The sequence below is a fragment of the Pygocentrus nattereri genome, chromosome 21 (assembly GCF_015220715.1).
Source record: "Pygocentrus nattereri isolate fPygNat1 chromosome 21, fPygNat1.pri, whole genome shotgun sequence".
Lineage (NCBI taxonomy): Eukaryota > Metazoa > Chordata > Actinopteri > Characiformes > Serrasalmidae > Pygocentrus > Pygocentrus nattereri.
In genome coordinates this window covers 2,570,190-2,591,729 of record NC_051231.1, presented here as the reverse complement: position 1 = coordinate 2,591,729, position 21,540 = coordinate 2,570,190, and the positions used below count along the sequence as shown (strand labels likewise).

The 21,540-nt window shown below is 42.1% G+C and overlaps 1 protein-coding gene across 3 annotated transcripts in view; it reads right to left on the bottom strand.

Moving 5' to 3' along the window:
• Positions 1 to 21,540, bottom strand: part of eif4g3a (eukaryotic translation initiation factor 4 gamma, 3a) — a 90,604-nt gene that overhangs the window by 3,940 nt on the left and 65,124 nt on the right. For 2 of the 3 annotated variants that reach the window (XM_037532214.1, XM_037532215.1), the window contains exons 20-30: positions 16,192 to 16,296; positions 14,054 to 14,189; positions 11,461 to 11,564; positions 10,741 to 10,831; positions 10,358 to 10,478; positions 8,306 to 8,505; positions 5,350 to 5,468; positions 4,215 to 4,384; positions 3,256 to 3,381; positions 1,493 to 1,574; positions 219 to 317 (exon numbers count right to left, since the gene is read on the bottom strand). In XM_037532214.1, coding sequence (XP_037388111.1) covers positions 219 to 317; positions 1,493 to 1,574; positions 3,256 to 3,381; positions 4,215 to 4,384; positions 5,350 to 5,468; positions 8,306 to 8,505; positions 10,358 to 10,478; positions 10,741 to 10,831; positions 11,461 to 11,564; positions 14,054 to 14,189; positions 16,192 to 16,296 — 1,353 coding nt within the window. The remainder of the gene's footprint in view (positions 1 to 218; positions 318 to 1,492; positions 1,575 to 3,255; positions 3,382 to 4,214; positions 4,385 to 5,349; positions 5,469 to 8,305; positions 8,506 to 10,357; positions 10,479 to 10,740; positions 10,832 to 11,460; positions 11,565 to 14,053; positions 14,190 to 16,191; positions 16,297 to 21,540) is intronic. The other variant, XM_037532216.1, reaches the window with a different exon arrangement.

Genomic DNA, 21,540 nt, shown 5'->3' with positions numbered 1-21,540 from the left:
AATGTTTTAATGAATTAATTCATTCCATCAATATTTAAAATTTTATTTCAGTGCATTGGCACTTTTTAAACATTTTAATGCATTTTTAACATTAAGCACATCAAACTGAACACTGTGAGAATTTTGGTCATCGATATCACGACAGGACAACTTCACATCGTCCCACCCCCACAGATCGGACTGATGATGGGGCGCCTGTCCAGGCCCTGCTGACTCACCTGCTCTGAGATGAAGCTCTGGAGCTCCTGTTCTTCTGACAGGAAATCACTCCAGCTCAGGCCAGATTCCCTCCATAAAGCCCCCACTTTTCTATGGCTCTGCACAATAAAAAAGATCCAATCAGTCCTGCGCTGACGCTCAATCCCAGCGAAGGGCAGCTTAGTGTAAAATCAGAGGAGAACAGTGGGTGAAGGTTTTGGCCTTTTGCTGTTGTTGCCATTTCACAGTTGGGGGCAGGTTTGACTTAAAGTCATACACAAAACAAATGTGCGTGTATTTTAAGGGATATTCCAGCATGATTTTGCCTGATGGTGCACAACCAAGAACAGTTACACCTTGTTTACCTGCAGCTAGAAAACAACAGAAAACACACTGACTTCAAACTGCAACAGAAATCTTTGGGCAGCTGCTGAATTCTGTGAATAAACCCTTGAAATTTCCTGGTATCAATGGCGATCAGATGAAACCGCTGAAAAATATTACGCTGATTAAAAATGAGATGAAACTCAAAGTGTTGTACAAAAGCATGCATTCCACTCAACGGGAGTTTCGACTTCAGTTCTTTTCTAAACGCAGGGAAACACACTGAGAATTACTGCTCATGGAAACTGACTGTAAAATTACACAAGCTTAAAAATTTTATTGAATTTATATTGAATTCAGAACCACCAGCCAACTGTTTTTGCACACTGTGGGATTAGACCTCTGCATTTAACCCATCCGTGCAGTGAAACACCCACAAACATGCAGACTAGTGAACACACACACACACTAGGGGGCAGTGGGCACACTCTCCCGGAGCAGTGGGCAGCCCTATCCACGGTGCCCAAAGAGCAGTTGGGGGTTAGGTGTCTTGCTCAAGGGCACTTCAGTCACGCACTGTCGACGGAGGGGATCGAACCGGCGACCTTCCGGTCACAGGGCCGGTTCCCTAACCTCCACATCACTCACAACCAATAATGATGTACAAATCATAAACCTGCATGTTCCTCAGAGAAATGATCTAAAGTGAAGAGAGGGTCTGAAACACCACATACACACTAGCACACACACACTAAGGGGCAGTGAGCACACTTGCCCGGAGCGGTGGGCAGCCCAATCCACAGCGCCCCGGGAGCAGTTGGGGGTCAGGTGTCTTGCTCAAGGACACCTCAGTCGTGCTGTTGGCTCTGGGGATCGAACCGGCGACCTTCCGGTCACGAGGCTGGATCCCTAACCTCCAGCCCACGACTGCCCCCAAACAAACAAAATCTCAAACAAACAAAAATCTTACCATTTGCTTGCATAGTAGGTGCAGTATTTCCGATAATAATACTCCAGCTCTCTCCACGGGGAGTAACGGTTTACTCAGTTCACTGCAAAAGACGACAAAAGACTTGTTTTGCTCTGCGGGCTCATTAAAACAATATCACAATGAAGCTCTGGAGCATCAGGAACATTTCTTTGTGACGTATTACTTTATTAATCACTTCTTAAATACATCATAATCTTACTCAGAGTTCAAGTCTTAGATGTTCCAGATATACTCTATTTTTCCAAAAGTATTCGGTCGTCTGGCTTCACACGCATATGAACTTGAGTGACATCCCATTCTTAATCCATAGGGTTTAATATGATGTCGGCCCACCCTTTGCAGCTATAACAGCTTCAACTCTTCTGGGAAGGCTTTCCACAAGGGTTAGGAGTGTTTATGGGAATTTCTGACCGTTCTTCCAGAAGCACATTTGTGAGGTCAGACACTGATGTTGGACGAGAAGGCCTGGCTCACAGTCTCCGCTCTAATTCATCCCAAAGGTGTTCTATGGGGTTGAGGTCAGGACTCTGTGCAGGCCAGTCAAGTTCTTACACACCAAACTGGCTCATCCACGTCTTTATGGACCTGCTTTGTGCACTGGTGTGCAGTCATGTTGGAGCAGGAAGGGGCCGTCCCCAAACTGTTCCCACAAAGTTGGAAGCATGAAATTGTCCAGAATCTCTTGGTGCTGAAGCTTTAAGAGTTCCTTTCACTGGAACTAAGGGGCCGAGCCCAACTCCTGAAAAACACCCCCACACCAGGATCCCCCCTCCACCAAACTTTACACTCGGCACAACGCAGTCAGACAAGTACCGTCTCCTGGCAACCACCAAACCCAGTCTCATCCATCAGATTCCCAGATGGAGAAGCGTGATTGGTCACTCCAGAGAACACGTCTCCGCTGCTCTAGAGTCCAGTGGTGGCGCTTTACTCCACTGCACTCCACGCTTTGCATTGCGCTTGGTGATGTAAGGCTTGGATGCAGCTGCTCGGCCATGGAAACCCATTCCATGAAGCTCTCTACGCTGTTCTTGAGCTGATCTGAAGGCCACATGAAGTTTGGAGGTCTGTAGTGATTGACTCTGCAGAAAGTTGGTGACCTCTGCGCACTATGCCCCTCAGCTGACCGCTCTGTCATTTTACGTGGCCGACCACTTCTGTCGTTCCCAATCGCTTCCACTTTGTTATAATCCCACTGACAGTGGACTGTGGAATATTTAGTAGTGAAGAAATTTCACGACTGGACTTGCTGCACAGGTGGCGTCCGATCACGGCACCACGCTGGAACTCACTGAGCTCCTGAGAGTGACCCATTCTTTCACTAATGTCTGTAGAAGCAGTCTGCAGGCCGAGGGGCTCGGCTTTATACACCTGTGGCCATGGAAGTGACTGGAACACCTGATTCAGATGGGTGAGTGAATACTTTTGGAAATATACGACTGCAGGTAATTTACATTCATCACTTTTCATTTGTAGCTCATTTAAACAAACCGCGAAATTTTGTCGAATACAGAAATCGATACCTCATTTTCATTTGTAAACAGGAGATATTTTATGATAATCTGGATTTGATGAATAGTTGAATGTAAATGAATCGCTGTAATTATGTAAATATGTTTAAATCGATGGATGGATGGATGGATGGATGTTTAAATCGTGCCACGAAACCACAACAATAACTAATTTTATAAGAGTTGAATGGCAGGTCCTGGTGTGTTTTAGAGGTAAAGGGGGGTATTTACGTGAAAAGTTCTCTCATGGGGATTCCTCCCTCTTTGAGCAAAGGGCAGAGCAGCTCAGCCAGATAGAGCCAAATGTGAGGGATATCTATGGCCATATCATCGGCCATCTCCAGAGTGTCCGCAAACCTGGAGAGAATAAGACAAACATGAACGCTTTTCACACTCATTAATCACAGCGGACGAGCAATTCCTGAAGAAACAGTGAACTTCCTCTTTAAAGCAACACTAATCTCCATCATGTACTGTGTGGTCAGTTAGGACAGACAATAATTTCTTGGTAACGTCTTCATAAAAGCACAGAAAACCCACTGACTGCCTGGAATCCAACGGACAGAAGGAGAAGGATTTTCTGTTCACTGTCCCAGGTCATTTTAATCAACTCGAACTCAAATTTATACAAACAATATTTTCAATTGTCCAGACAACAGTGATAGATGGATAAACCAAAAATCGCCATTACTATATTAATATTATTAGTGATATTTTATTTTATATTGTTCTTTTTGTTGTAATGCAAGAGAGAGTGTACAGAGAGAGAGAGAGAGAGAGAGAGAGAGAGAGAGAGAGAGAGATAGTACAGAGAGAGTGTAGAGGGAGATGGAGAGTGTACAGAGAAAGAGAGTGAAAGACAGAGAGTACACAGAGAGAGTGTACAGAGTGTAAAGAGAGTGAGAGACAAAGTGAGAGACAGAGTGAGAGAGAGTGTGATTGAGAGCTTGTGAGTGTGAGAGAGAAAGAGTGTGTGACAGAGACAGAGTATGAAAGAGAGATAGAGTGAGTGTGAAAGAGTGCGAAAGAGTGTGAGAGTGAGAGTGTACAGAGAGAGAGTGTGTGTACAGAGTGTAGAGAGAGAGTGAGAGAGTGAGTGAGAGAGAAAGATGGAGAGAGCACAGAGAGAGAGTGTGAGAGAGAGTGTGTGAGAGAGAGAGTGTGAGAGAGAGAGTGATAGAGAGATATACCCTGTGTACAGCTGTGCCCGTGGCAGGCTGCCCTGTTGAATGAGCTGATAGAACAGCTGACCCATGTGCTCTCGGGCAATCTGACTGCGCTCCAGCGTCGACTCCACACACACACGCACAAAAACTGCCAGGGATGCCTGATCCAGCTCCTCCACACAGTGCACCGCCTCCTGTATACACACACACACACACACACACACACACACACACACACACACACACACCCCAAACCGCTACAGTGATCAGCCATCGGTCACACAGACACCACTGCAAAGCATCAATATGGATTAAAAGCTGCTCAAATGCATTCACCATCACTTCCCACCGAGATTTGACCACCTTCGAGGCTTTAAAGCAACAACCTGGTAAAAATTTCGACTCGCCCCCTGAGCTCAAATGTAGTCGATAAGCCAGAACATGTTTTGTGTCTCAAGTTTGCTTCTTTAATTTTACACTGGAACCATGAAGCAAACATAGCCAACAGCACATATTGTACATATTATGGAATTAACATGGCATCAACATCCAGAGGTTCAATATGACACGTATTAAAATTCAAGTTATTCTAATTCTACACTACACAGACCAATTTGGCTCAGAAAAACAGCCCAGTTATTTGAGCGAAATAGCATAAGCCCCGCCCACTTTAGCCAGATGCCTCGTTTTGATCATCGACAGTGGTTTCCACAAATCACAGCGCGTGAGAGGCACTGAGACGAGGCAGATACAATCCTAGATTTTACTGTATCGTCTTCAAACATCATTAAAAAAATTTACATAGTTGAAATTGTTACTTAGTAACCAGCAGTGGAAGCTTATTTCCCACCAATTAGCACCGAGCAAACCGTATGCTCTGGCTGTTATCTGTAAAAATGAACAAATGAATTAACAAAATTTTGCTTCTTTGTTTTTCTAGCATGGCAAGGAACTGACCACAGCTTAGTGAAGTGGTTATGCACTGACAGGCTCTACATTTACTCAGATCTTCGTCTGACGTTACTTTAAAACCAAGAACAGTAGCAGTGCTTCTTAAACAATGTGGTCATGGTAGCCCTTAGGATCTACAGTGGAAGCAAGGCATGAAGTGGAGAAACTGCAAGACCAGCAGACCAGAATGAAAGAGTGACAGCGACACCTTGTAGTCAGTGATGTGCAGAAACTCATCAATGATGGATTTGGATTTCCTCTCCATCTCTTCCTCTGACAGGACAGGCTTCGCTGGCACCACAGTGACTGGGCTTTCTCTCTTCACTGCTGAGGAAAATCAGTACAAACATCAATACTGTTATTTTAAAACTATACGAGCATCTATAGGAACTACTATACGAGCGACTATACGAGCGACTATACGAGCATCTATAGGAACTACTATACGAGCGACTATACGAGCATCTATAGGAACTACTATACGAGCGACTATACGAGCATCTATAGGAACTACTATACGAGCGACTATACGAGCGACTATACGAGCATCTATAGGAACTACTATACGAGCGACTATACGAGCAACTATACGAGCATCTATAGGAACTACTATACGAGCGACTATACGAGCATCTATAGGAACTACTGTACGAGCGACTATATGAGCATCTATAGGAACTACTGTACGAGCGACTATATGAGCATCTATAGGAACTACTATACGAGCGACTATACGAGCATCTATAGGAACTACTATACGAGCGACTATACGAGCGACTATACGAGCATCTATAGGAACTACTATACGAGCGACTATACGAGCATCTATAGGAACTACTATACGAGCGACTATACGAGCATCTATAGGAACTACTATACGAGCGACTATATGAGCATCTATAGGAACTACTATACGAGCGACTATACGAGCATCTATAGGAACTACTATACGAGCGACTATACGAGCATCTATAGGAACTACTATACGAGCGACTATACGAGCATCTATAGGAACTACTATACGAGCGACTATACGAGCATCTATAGGAACTACTATACGAGCGACTATATGAGCATCTATAGGAACTACTGTACGAGCGACTATATGAGCATCTATAGGAACTACTGTACGAGCGACTATATGAGCATCTATAGGAACTACTGTACGAGCGACTATACGAGCATCTATAGGAACTACTATACGAGCGACTATACGAGCATCTATAGGAACTACTATATGAGCGACTATATGAGCATCTATAGGAACTACTATACGAGCATCTATAGGAACTACTATACGAGCGACTATACGAGCATCTATAGGAACTACTATACGAGCGACTATACGAGCGACTATACGAGCGACTATACGAGCATCTATAGGAACTACTATACGAGCGACTATACGAGCGACTATACGAGCATCTATAGGAACTACTATACGAGCGACTATACGAGCGACTATACGAGCATCTATAGGAACTACTATACGAGCGACTATACGAGCATCTATAGGAACTACTATACGAGCGACTATACGAGCATCTATAGGAACTACTATACAAGCGACTATACGAGCGACTATACGAGCATCTATAGGAACTACTATACGAGCGACTATGCGAGCGACTATACGAGCATCTATAGGAACTACTATACGAGCGACTATACGAGCGACTATACGAGCATCTATAGGAACTACTATACGAGCGACTATACGAGCATCTATAGGAACTACTATACGAGCGACTATACGAGCGACTATACGAGCATCTATAGGAACTACTATACGAGCGACTATACGAGCATCTATAGGAACTACTATACGAGCGACTATACGAGCATCTATAGGAACTACTATACGAGCGACTATACGAGCATCTATAGGAACTACTATACGAGCTACTATACGAGCATCTATAGGAACTACTATACGAGCGACTATACGAGCATCTATAGGAACTACTATACGAGCGACTATACGAGCATCTATAGGAACTACTATACGAGCGACTATACGAGCATCTACAGGAACTACTATACGAGCAACTATACGAGCATCTATAGGAACTACTATACGAGCGACTATATGAGCATCTATAGGAACTACTGTACGAGCGACTATACGAGCGACTATACGAGCATCTATAGGAACTACTATACGAGCGACTATACGAGCATCTATAGGAACTACTATGAGCGACTATTTGAGGGACTATACAAACTACTATATGAGCGAATAAATGAGCGACTAAGAAACTCATTCTTTTTTATTTTTGTTTTATTCTATTAATTCTACACAAACATGAAGGGGCAGTCGTGGGCTGGAGGTTAGGGAACCAGCTTTGCGACTGGAAGGTCACTGGTTCTATCCCCTGAGCCTGTGACTGAAGTGCTCTTGAGCAGGGCACCTAACCCCCAAATACGTTGTGGATAGGGCTGCCCACCACTCCAGGCAACTGTGCTCTCTGCCCCCTAGTGTGTGTGTTCACTAGTGTGTGTGTATGTGGGTGTTTCACTGCACAGATGGGTTAAATGCGGAATTCTAATTCCACAGTGTGCAAATTCCACAGTTGGCTGATGGAATTCAATTCAATTCAATTCAATGTTTAGATTGTTTTTGCCATTTGAAATGGGAAGAAAACAGCATTCAGTGTATCAGGCAACCAGGCACATCTGACCACATCTGGAGCTTTACACTGAAAATGCACGCACACAGGATACGCTGGCTAAAGAGCTAAAACTTTAAGGTGATGGGGAAGTCCTCGGCAGTGCAGAATGACCTGAAGTGCTGCAAAAAGCAAAAACGGGTCCTTTCCCCACTGTTCATGTTAACACCATCAGGTTCATCCTTATGAACACCATCATTACGTGGGGAAAAATGCTCCATATCCACAGATTACTGGGGAACTCGTGGCATTACTGCTGTCCCGTTACCGTTTGGCTCTCTACTCTACAGTGGCCTCATTTCTTTATGGGAAGCCAAGCTCAGCTGCAGATCAATATCAAAAACACACATTTATTATTCCAATTTTAAAACTTTCATGACTACTCAAACATCCGAAAATTCATCTCTTGTAGGAAACTTACTTGAACTGCACCTGGAGAAAAATCTGTTGCCGTGAATTTAATCGTGTTGAGATAACAGAGTGACTGGGTCTTACAGGGTTCTCTGGCTCTGCCGAGCGGCGTGTCGCTCCTGTCCTCCGAGATGCTGGTTTTGCGTGTTGGTGTATGCGTGTCGTCTCCTCGCGACTCCTCAGGGGCCACCGGGTCCAGCAGCTCTTTACTGCTGCTGCCGCGACTCAGAGGCCTCGAAGGACCCGAACTCGGAACCTTTTCACTCCGAGTGCTGCTGACCCGGCTGAGAAAAAACCCACAGAAGCTGCTGATCAGCACTGAGCTGTTCAAAAACATCAATAAACATAACGATGAAGGAAGAGGTTTGGGCCTCAAAGGAATAATTCAGTGAAAAATCTAATAAACCCATAAAATCACCAAAGGTACAGATAAAACTCTGTAGGCTGCTTCTGAGCTATGAAACATGAATATACATAACGTATCGCCTTGAAACGCCTCCTTTAAGACAAGCTGTCCAACGTGAGGATTTCATACACTACACTGATATTTCTAAAAATTAAAAGTAATATTTATTTTTATAGATTGTCACATTCAATTCTGTTATTCCTGCTTTAGAGAAAGGAAACTATCCTTGACATTTTCTCCACTTTTTCAAACAAACAAGCAGGGAAAAGTTGGAAGTGCGCACTCAAAGCTGCTGATATAGGAGTATTGCAATGCAACATACTATCAATGGTCAATTAGCATTAATAAATATGTACAGAGAAAGTGCAGGACGCTGACGGCGCTGTGTAGTAGCTGCTGAGGTCAGAAAGGCAGGAAAGACACAAAGCGCCTTCCAGATATTTGGCTAAGCAGACGTACAGCAGTGACTGTGAGGAAATCTAACTCTAATCCAGCTGAATGCTGGCAGTAAGCAAAGTAATGAAAGCCTTTGTGCCTGGAAGCAACAACAGCTTTCAGTTGTAACTGTGTAAGTATATACATACACACACACACTATACTGCCAAAAGTATTCAGTCGTCTGGCTTCACTCCCATATGAACTTGAGTGGCATCCCATTCTTAATCCATAGGGTTTAATATGATGTCGGCCCACCCTCTATAACAGCTTCAGCCCTTCTGGGAAGGCTTTCCACAAGGGTTAGGAGTGCGTTTATGGGAATTTTTGTTGGACGAGAAGGCCTGGCTCACAGTCTCCGCTCTAATTCATCCCAAAGGGGTTCTATGGGGTTGAGGTCAGGACTCTGTGCAGGCCATTCAAGTTCTTCCACACCAAACTGGCTCATCCGTGTCTTTATGGACCTGCTTTGTGCACTGGTGTGCAGTCATGTTGGAGCAGGAAGGGGCCGTCCCCAAACTGTTCCCACAAAGTTGGGAGCGTGAAATTGTCCAAAATCTCTTGGTGCTGAAGCTTTAAGAGCTCCTTTCACTGGAACTAAGGGGCCGAGCCCAACTCCTGAAAAACAACCCCACACCATGATCCCCCCTCCACCAAACTTTACACCTGGAAGTGATTGGAACACCTGAAGTCAATGATTTGGATGGGTAGGGAAATATAGTGTGTGTGTGTGATGTGTTCCATCTTCTATTGTGAACAAAATATGGGTCCATCAGATTTGTAGATCATTGCATTCTGTTTTCATGTACATTTACACAGCATCCCAACTTTTTTGTAATTGTATAATTGAAGGCTTGTATATTTACATACATCCCCAACCATCATCAGCTAAGACGTTTAGTTTAGTTTTGAGCTTTATTCAGAGGAGCAGGGCTCTCCCTGCTCGACCTTAAACTCCACCTCCTTACTGGTTCCCACCGAAACATCTGCATGGGTTAGGGTGTGCTTAATGTAAATGATATGTAAATGAGGTGCTGGTAGGTTGGTGTTTCATTTCATGCCAATGCCGTGTTCTGCTTGGACATGAAGCACAACGTTAGTGGAAGAGGGAGCAAAACTGATCAGAGAAGAGACTGAAGTCATCCATACCCAACAAGCCTGTTCCAGGCAAGGACCATATAACCACGTATTAGAGAAGAAATGAGTCATATGACAAGTTTTATCCAGTTTTTGTAATTTATACAGTTTGTTTTCTAATAGTAACCCAGTTGTTTTATGGACTGTGTATTTTTTACCTTGCAAGAGGGCGTCTAGACTCAGGTTCTGGGGCTTGTGCTGGAGGTAGCATGGACTGGGCTGTGGATGACTGCAGCGCTGAATACCGGTTCAGAGAGCTGCTACCAGTGCGGGACAATTCTGCAACACACACACACACACACACACAAACTGAGCTACGTATCTTTAGTAGCTTGTAGTGAAAAAATGTGTGCATCAGTGTTTCAAGACCAGCGGTTCCCCATCCGAGTCCTCAGGACCCCAAACTTCACACATTTTAGTGTTTTCCTGTACTCTTAATTATCCTGACCTTGCATATGAGGGGCTCACTAATTAGTTAAAAATGGAATCAGATGCTCAAGACGAGGAAAAAAACCCCAAAACACATGTTGGTAGTCCTTACCAGAATCACTGGCTTTGGCTCCTCCGCTGCTGCCCTTCACCCAGTTTATCTGAGCCCTCGGCCCCAGCTGGATCTTATCATCAATCTGAGGCTGAGCGAGAGAGAGAGACAGACAGAGAGAGAGCGACAGACACAGAGAGAGCGACAGACAGAGAGAGAGAGAGAGAGAGAGAGAGAGAGAGAGAGAGAGAGAGAGAGAGAGAGAGAGAGAGAGAGAGGGACAGACAGAGAGAGAGAAAGAAAGAGAGAGAGAGAGACAGACAGAGACAAACAGAGACAGAGAGACAGAGAGAGAGAGAGAGAGAGAGAGAGAGAGAGAGAGAGAGAGAGAGAGACAGAGACAAAGAGACAGAGAGAGAGAAAGAGAGAGAGATAGAGAGAGACAGATAAACAGAGACAGAGAGAGAGACAGAAAGAGAAACAGAGAGAGAAAGAGAGAGACAGACAGACAAACAGAGACAGAGAGAGAGAGAGAGACAGAGAGAGAGAGAGAGAGAGAGAGACACGAGTGAGAGGAGAGTGATACAGAATAGATGAACCTCTGTGACTGAGATGAGTTCAGCCAGCAGGTGGCAGTACTCTTCATACCACTGGATACGGCTGACACTGTACATCAGGATACTCTTTCAGTCAAAAAAGAGTTGCTGAGTCCAGGCCTGTTTACATCCAGCATTCTAGACTAATAAACCAACAATAAACAGACCAGCCAAACAAACAGACCTTAGAAATTTTGGGGATTTTGGTGGGGTCGATGGTTCTGCTGTTTTTGGTCACTGGTACGGTACTCCAGGTCTCCTCTCTCTGACCACGCAGATCCCTCGGTTCTGTAAACACAAGAGGACATGATTCACCTGCTCCTTTATACCTGTGGACACTCACAGACGTAGTCCTCTCTACACGTGACGGACGTTTAATGCTGTCGTCATAATAAAAGCTTCTTCATCTTTCTGTGTGAAAGCCAGTGACTCAGCAAATACATCACAGGTTTGGACGCAGCTGAGTGAACGTATGGATTTTATTAATCCGAGACGCATTCTGATCTAAAGAATTATGACTAAAGGCTTGAAACGTGTTCGTTAGACTAATGAAAAGTCAATCTGATGCCAATGTATGAATTTCAATACTGCGCCAAAGTCAGAGACCCTTTATATATTTAGGTTCCACAGAAAAAAAGGTCAGTAAATACAAGTCTGTCATTTTCAGGAGGACATAAGATCCACTTCCATGAGGAAGAGAAAACAAGTGAAAAACGCAGGATCTTCCAAAACGGCTTGAACTCGGAAAATGGAATTACTAACAGCCGTGACACCAAACTGGTCACTGTCAGATGAACAGCAAGTCCATCTATAAGCTTCCAAAATTTGCAAATCTAACAGAGAAGCTACCGGACTTCTCCGAACAACGGACTGACCGCCACATCACGGAATGTGTCAGGGATTATTTGAATGAACTCCCACTGGCTGTCCGAGTCTCTCGCTGTCTTCAAACGCAGACAGAAGACCGTCTCTTCACACAGCACTTAAATGAGCTCTGAGTTAAAGTATTGATTGCAATATATTCTGCTGCACTTATATTATAGTGTATTACTCTGTGTCTAGTAGCTTACTGTACTGTATTGTAGTGTAGTGTAGTGTACTGTATTGTAGTGAGCTGTAGTGTATTGTAGTGAGCTGTATTGTATTGTAGTGAGCTGTATTGTATTGTAGTGTAGTGTATTGTAGTGTATTTTATTGTATTGTAGTGTAGTGTATTGTAGTGTATTGTAGTGTAGTGTAGTGTAGTGAGCTGTAGTGTATTGTAGTGAGCTGTAGTGTATTGTAGTGTATTGTAGTGTACTGTATTGTAGTGAGCTGTAGTGTATTGTAGTGAGCTGTAGTGTATTGTAGTGAGCTGTATTGTATTGTAGTGTACTGTATTGTAGTGTAGTGTAGTGTGTTGTAGTGTAGTGTATTGTAGTGAGCTGTAGTGTATTGTAGTGTATTGTATTGTATTGTAGTGTATTGTAGTGTAGTGTATTGTAGTGTATTGTAGTGTATTGTACTGTATTGTATTGTATTGTATTGTAGTGTAGTGTATTGTAGTGTATTGTAGTGTGTTGCATTGCAGTGTAGTGTATTGTGTTGTAGTGTATTGTATTGTATTGTACTGTATTGTATTGTAGTGTATTGTATTGTGGTGTAGTGTATTGTAGTGTGTTGTAGTGTATTGTAGTGTGTTGCATTGCAGTGTAGTGTATTGTGTTGTAGTGTATTGTATTGTAGTGTATTGTAGTGTAGTGTATTGTACTGTATTGTATTGTAGTGTATTGTAGTGTGTTGTAGTGTATTGTAGTGTGTTGTATTGTATTGTAGTGCAGTGTATTGTAGTGTAGTGTATTGTACTGTATTGTATTGTAGTGTATTGTACTGTATTGTAGTGTAGTGTAGTGTATTGTAGTGTATTGTAGTGTAGTGTGTTGTAGTGTATTGTAGTGTAGTGTATTGTAGTGTAGTGTGTTGTAGTGTAGTGTAGTGTGTTGTAGTGTATTGTATTGTAGTGTAGTGTGTTGTAGTGTAGTGTGTTGTAGTGTATTGTAGTGTAGTGTATTGTAGTGTAGTGTAGTGTGTTGTAGTGTAGTGTAGTGTGTTGTAGTGTAGTGTATTGTAGTGTAGTGTAGTGTGTTGTAGTGTAGTGTAGTGTAGTGTATTGTAGTGTAGTGTATTGTATTGTAGTGTAGTGTAGTGTATTGTAGTGTAGTGTAGTGTAGTGTATTGTAGTGTAGTGTAGTGTAGTGTGTTGTAGTGTGTTGTAGTGTAGTGTAGTGTACTGCACTGCTCTGTGTTCAGCTCTGCTCCTTTTCTCTCTGTATCAGTGACTGTGTTTCTATCAGTATTTGAGCTCAGGACCGTCTTCCTCTCTCTAACCCACTGGTAACTATCAGAGATACTTTCTCTAGACAGACAGAGCTCTTCTTCTAAGCCCCTCTGGATAAGAGCGTTTGCTAAAAGCTGTAAATGTAAACGTAAGTGTGAAAAGTAGAAAATATACCCAACTTCTAAGAATTTTCTGAAAAATTAGGAACTTCAAGACGTTTTGACCATAAACTAAATAAAGGAATATTGCTCTCAGATGATTTGGGCTTTTTAATATACTGTAAGGCACAGCCTTAGTCGCACGGCCCAGCAGTAAAACCTAAATGCTAATACTCCATCCATACTGTGTGGCTAAACAAAGCGCCTGATCATTTTCTACCCTTTGTGTTTTGCTGTGGTCAGACTGCTGTGCTGACCTGTAAAGTAGTCAAGAAAACAGTGTAGCTGGTTCTGGGACTAACCTGGCCTCCTCTTCTCCTTGGACAGCAGTTGCTGATGGACTTTTCTCTGCTCCTCCTGCTCCTCGATCTTGGCCTCTTTATGGATCTGCTCAATGGTCTTTGGTCCCTGTTCAGCCCTGCGTGACACCCAGTTATGCTACAAGCACACAAACACAGAAAAACGTTAGATGGACTCTGAGCTGGTGTAGGACCTCGACTACAGCTTTGGTCCCAAGAAAGAGGCTGGATTTGATCCCACTGACCGAGTATGAACGGCTCTGATCTGCATCTGATTTGTGAAACTTTCGTACGACATGGAAACAAACAAGATTCGCCTCATTTTGCATATTATTTACATGATGGACCCCCCTAATTCAAGCAGGTGTTTCAAGGCGCCTATAAAACAAAAGCATTCAGCAGTGAGTGCACTGCTCCCTCTACTGACCAAATGCTATAGTGCTAAAATGACAAAGATATGAACATGTGAATGTGACAGCAGACTGATGTAGCACGACGTTATTATACAGTTTGCTTATTTATTTACAATAACAGATTTAAATGCTGTATTGCACTGTATGACACACTTCTGCAACTGCACTATGTTTCCAAAAGTATTCATTCACCCTTCCAAATCACTGAATTCAGGTGTTCCAGTCACTTCCATGGCCACAGGTGTATAAAGCCGAGCCCCTCGGCCTGCAGACTGCTTCTACAGACATTAGTGAAAGAATGGGTCGCTCTCAGGAGCTCAGTGAATTCCAGCGTGGTGCCGTGATCGGACGCCACCTGGGCAGCAAGTCCAGTCGTGAAATTTCCTCACTACTAAATATTCCACAGTCCACTGTCAGTGGGATTATAACAAAGTGGAAGCGATTGGGAACGACAGCAACTCAGCCACGAAGTGGTCAGACACGTAAAATGACAGAGCGGTCAGCGGATGCTGAGGGGCATAGTGCGCAGAGGTCACCGACTTTCTGCAGAGTCAAGCACTACAGACCTCCAAACTTCATGTGGCCTTCAGATCAGCTCAAGAACAGCGTAGAGAGCTTCATGGAATGGGTTTCCATGGCCGAGCAGCTGCATCCAAGCCTTACATCACCAAGCGCAATGCAAAGCGTGGAATGCAGTGGAGTAAAGCGCCGCCACTGGACTCTAGAGCAGTGGAGACGAGTTCTCTGGAGTGACCAATCACGCTTCTCCGTCTGGAAATCCGATGGACGAGTCTGGGTTTGGCGGTTGCTAGGAGACGGTACTTGTCTGACTGCGTTCTGCCAAGTGTAAAGGTTGGTGGAGGGGGGATCATGGTGTGGGGGTGTTTTTCAGGAGTTGGGCTCGGCCCCTTAGTTCCAGTGAAAGGAACTCTTAAAGCTTCAGCACCAAGAGATTCTGGACAATTTCACGCTCCCAACTTTGTGGGAACAGTTTGGCGACGGCCCCTTCCTGTTCCAACATGACTGCGCACCAGTGCACAAAACAGGTCCATAAAGACACGGATGAGCCAGTTTGGTGTGGAAGAACTTGACTGGCCTGCACAGAGTCCTGACCTCAACCCCATAGAACACCTTTGGGATGAATTAGAGCGGAGACTGAGAGCCAGGCCTTCTCGTCCAACAAAAATTCCCATAATCACACTCCTAACCCTTGTGGAAAGCCTTCCCAGAAGAGTTGAAGCTGCAAAGGGTGGGCCGACATCATATTAAACCCTATGGATTAAGAATGGGATGTCACTCAAGTTCATATGGGAGTGAAGCCAGACGAGCGAATGCTTTTGGAAATATGGTGCATTTCTTGACTTATATTAGGACTTCAGAGACACCACAGAAAAGGGTGTTTTAAGTTACATAATTATATTTACACAAAGCAATCTGACAAACTGTAATACATTAATTAATTAAACGAACAAACATATATTAAAAACACATCTTGAAGCAAATGCTAGGCATGATGTGTAAAAGCTGGAGATCTTGAGATCTTGTTTATTTTACTGTGCATGTCTTATTTTTCAATGTGAACTAGAAGTTTTTTTTCCCTCTTTATTCTTTTCCCCTCCAAGAAAAAGACAGTAATTGGATACTCAAGGTAAACATTCAGTCAAATACAAGGCAAAAGATCAAACACACACACACACACACACACACACACCACATGTGCCCATTTACCAATCTCAGTTCAATCACATCCTGAAGCATAAAGCGGATCCGGGACGAGGTCTTGCGCTCTTTGACGATTTTCTCCATCTGGTTGAAGTACTGGTCCATCCGAGGCTATTTGAGGACACAGAGCAGGATAATCAGAAACACTGGCACTGTTCATTTCAGCCATTTTACACACACACACACACACACACACATACATACACATACATACACATATACACAAACCAGCTGCCCCGTCACGGTTTCCCTGCAGAATTCCGAACGAAAACACGCAGGTCGCTGTGTCTGCTGTATCTGATTTGGTGTTCCTGTGGCTTCTTGGCTAATGACTCTGGTCAAAGCTTATAAGGAAAAGAACCACAACTAAGTAAAATCTCGCTCTTTTGTGGTCTCAGTCAGTCAAAGACAGTATAACAACGTTTAAAAAAGAAGAATGACCAAATGCTTGCTCATTTGTTTGGCTCTAAAGGACATTAAACCCAGAGCGTGTGAGGTACAGAGCGGGAGCAGAGTGCCGTTTTTTGGGATCAGGAGCGCTGATGTTCTAGGTTAGTGTTTTCCACACTACTTCAGGAGTGATGCGACAGTATGACTACGACACACGACACACACTCAGCACGTTTCAGGCTTGTGATTAGACCACTGTTTCAAGCCTTTACCTACCGAAAAACGCAGTTAGCACAAAATGCTTTTCGTTTATTAACAGCCGTCTCGTCCAGATGTTTAAGATGTAAAGAACCCTAAGAATCAATCATACGGGGCCAGGGTGGGATTATGATTCTGGGGTTCTAGATGGGAATGAGCCCGCCTTGACGCTCATTTTTACATTCACTGAGATTCTGGGCTTCTGAGTTGTGCAGCAGTCAACACTGCATACTAACTTACCTACACTGCATACTAACTTACCTACACTGCATACTAACTTACCTACATTGCATACTAACTTACCTACACTGTATACTAACTAACCTACACTGTATACTAACTTACCTACACTGCATACTAACTTACCTACACTGCATACTAACTTACCTACACTGTATACTAACTAACCTACACTGTATACTAACTTACCTACACTGCATACTAACTTACCTACACTGCATACTAACTTACCTACATTGCATACTAACTTACCTACACTGTATACTAACTTACCTACACTGCATACTAACTTACCTACATTGCATACTAACTTACCTACACTGCATACTAACTTACCTACATTGCATACTAACTTACCTACATTGCATACTAACTTACCTACACTGTATACTAACTTACCTACACTGTATACTAACTTACCTACACTGCATACTAACTTACCTACACTGCATACTAACTTACCTACACTGCATACTAACTTACCTACACTGTATACTAACTTACCTACACTGCATACTAACTTACCTACACTGCATATTTACTTACCTACACTGCATACTAACTTACCTACACTGCATACTAACTTACCTACACTGCATATTTACTTACCTACACTGCATATTTACTTACCTACACTGTATACTAACTTACCTACACTGCATACTAACTTACCTACACTGCATATTTACTTACCTACACTGCATACTAACTTACCTACACTGCATATTTACTTACCTACACTGTATACTAACTTACCTACACTGCATACTAACTTACCTACACTGCATACTAACTTACCTACTTACCTACACTGCATACTAACTTACCTACACTGCATATTTACTTACCTACACTGCATACTAACTTACCTACACTGCATATTTACTTACCTACACTGTATACTAACTTACCTACACTGCATACTAACTTACCTACACTGCATATTTACTTACCTACACTGCATACTAACTTACCTACACTGCATACTAACTTACCTACACTGCATATTTACTTACCTACACTGTATACTAACTTACCTACACTGCATACTAACTTACCTACACTGCATATTTACTTACCTACACTGTATACTAACTTACCTACACTGCATACTAACTTACCTACACTGCATACTAACTTACCTACACTGTATACTAACTTACCTACACTGCATATTTACTTACCTACACTGCATACTAACTTACCTACACTGTATACTAACTTACCTACACTGCATACTAACTTACCTACACTGCATACTAACTTACCTACACTGCATACTAACTTACCTACTTACCTACACTGCATACTAACTTACCTACACTGCATATTTACTTACCTACACTGCATACTAACTTACCTACACTGCATATTTACTTACCTACACTGTATACTAACTTACCTACACTGCATACTAACTTACCTACACTGTATATTTACTTACCTACACTGCATATTTACTTACCTACACTGCATACTAACTTACCTACACTGTATACTAACTTACCTACACTGCATACTAACTTACCTACACTGCATACTAACTTACCTACACTGCATACTAACTTACCTACTTACCTACACTGCATACTAACTTACCTACACTGCATATTTACTTACCTACACTGCATACTAACTTACCTACACTGCATATTTACTTACCTACACTGTATACTAACTTACCTACACTGCATACTAACTTACCTACACTGCATACTAACTTACCTACACTGTATATTTACTTACCTACACTGCATATTTACTTACCTACACTGCATACTAACTTACCTACACTGTATACTAACTTACCTACACTGCATACTAACTTACCTACACTGCATACTAACTTACCTACACTGCATACTAACTTACCTACTTACCTACACTGCATACTAACTTACCTACACTGCATATTTACTTACCTACACTGCATACTAACTCACCTACACTGTATACTAACTTACCTACACTGTATACTAACTTACCTACACTGCATACTAACTTACCTACACTGTATATTTACTTACCTACACTGTATACTAACTTACCTACACTGCATACTAACTTACCTACACTGCATACTAACTTACCTACACTGCATATTTACTTACCTACACTGCATACTAACTTACCTACACTGCATACTAACTTACCTACACTGCATACTAACTTACCTACATTGCATACTAACTTACCTACACTGTATACTAACTAACCTACACTGTATACTAACTTACCTACACTGCATACTAACTTACCTACATTGCATACTAACTTACCTACACTGTATACTAACTTACCTACACTGCATACTAACTTACCTACATTGCATACTAACTTACCTACACTGCATACTAACTTACCTACATTGCATACTAACTTACCTACACTGCATACTAACTGTATACTAACTTACCTACACTGCATACTAACTTACCTACACTGCATACTAACTTACCTACACTGCATATTTACTTACCTACACTGCATATTTACTTACCTACACTGCATACTAACTTACCTACACTGCATACTAACTTACCTACACTGTATACTAACTTACCTACACTGCATATTTACTTACCTACACTGCATACTAACTTACCTACACTGTATACTAACTTACCTACACTGCATACTAACTTACCTACACTGCATATTTACTTACCTACACTGCATATTTACTTACCTACACTGTATACTAACTTACCTACACTGCATACTAACTTACCTACACTGTATACTAACTTACCTACACTGCATATTTACTTACCTACACTGTATACTAACTTACCTACACTGCATACTAACTTACCTACACTGCATATTTACTTACCTACACTGCATATTTACTTACCTACACTGTATACTAACTTACCTACACTGTATACTAACTTACCTACACTGCATATTTACTTACCTACACTGTATACTAACTTACCTACACTGCATACTAACTTACCTACACTGCATACTAACTTACCTACACTGCATATTTACTTACCTACACTGTATACTAACTTACCTACACTGCATACTAACTTACCTACACTGCATATTTACTTACCTACACTGTATACTAACTTACCTACACTGCATACTAACTTACCTACACTGCATACTAACTTACCTACACTGCATATTTACTTACCTACACTGCATATTTACTTACCTACACTGCATACTAACTTACCTACACTGCATATTTACTTACCTACACTGCATACTAACTTACCTACACTGCATACTAACTTACCTACACTGCATATTTACTTACCTACACTGTATACTAACTTACCTACACTGCATACTAACTTACCTACACTGCATATTTACTTACCTACACTGCATACTAACTTACCTACACTGCATACTAACTTACCTACACTGCATATTTACTTACCTACACTGTATACTAACTTACCTACACTGCATATTTACTTACCTACACTGTATACTAACTTACCTACACTGCATACTAACTTACCTACACTGCATACTAACTTACCTACACTGTATACTAACTTACCTACACTGCATATTTACTTACCTACACTGCATACTAACTTACCTACACTGTATACTAACTTACCTACACTGCATACTAACTTACCTACACTGCATACTAACTTACCTACACTGCATACTAACTTACCTACTTACCTACACTGCATACTAACTTACCTACACTGCATATTTACTTACCTACACTGCATACTAACTTACCTACACTGCATATTTACTTACCTACACTGTATACTAACTTACCTACACTGCATACTAACTTACCTACACTGCATACTAACTTACCTACACTGTATATTTACTTACCTACACTGCATATTTACTTACCTACACTGCATACTAACTTACCTACACTGTATACTAACTTACCTACACTGCATACTAACTTACCTACACTGCATACTAACTTACCTACACTGCATACTAACTTACCTACTTACCTACACTGCATACTAACTTACCTACACTGCATATTTACTTACCTACACTGCATACTAACTTACCTACACTGCATATTTACTTACCTACACTGTATACTAACTTACCTACACTGCATACTAACTTACCTACACTGCATACTAACTTACCTACACTGTATATTTACTTACCTACACTGCATATTTACTTACCTACACTGCATACTAACTTACCTACACTGTATACTAACTTACCTACACTGCATACTAACTTACCTACACTGCATACTAACTTACCTACACTGCATACTAACTTACCTACACTGCATACTAACTTACCTACTTACCTACACTGCATACTAACTTACCTACACTGCATATTTACTTACCTACACTGCATACTAACTTACCTACACTGTATACTAACTTACCTACACTGTATACTAACTTACCTACACTGCATACTAACTTACCTACACTGTATATTTACTTACCTACACTGCATACTAACTTACCTACACTGCAT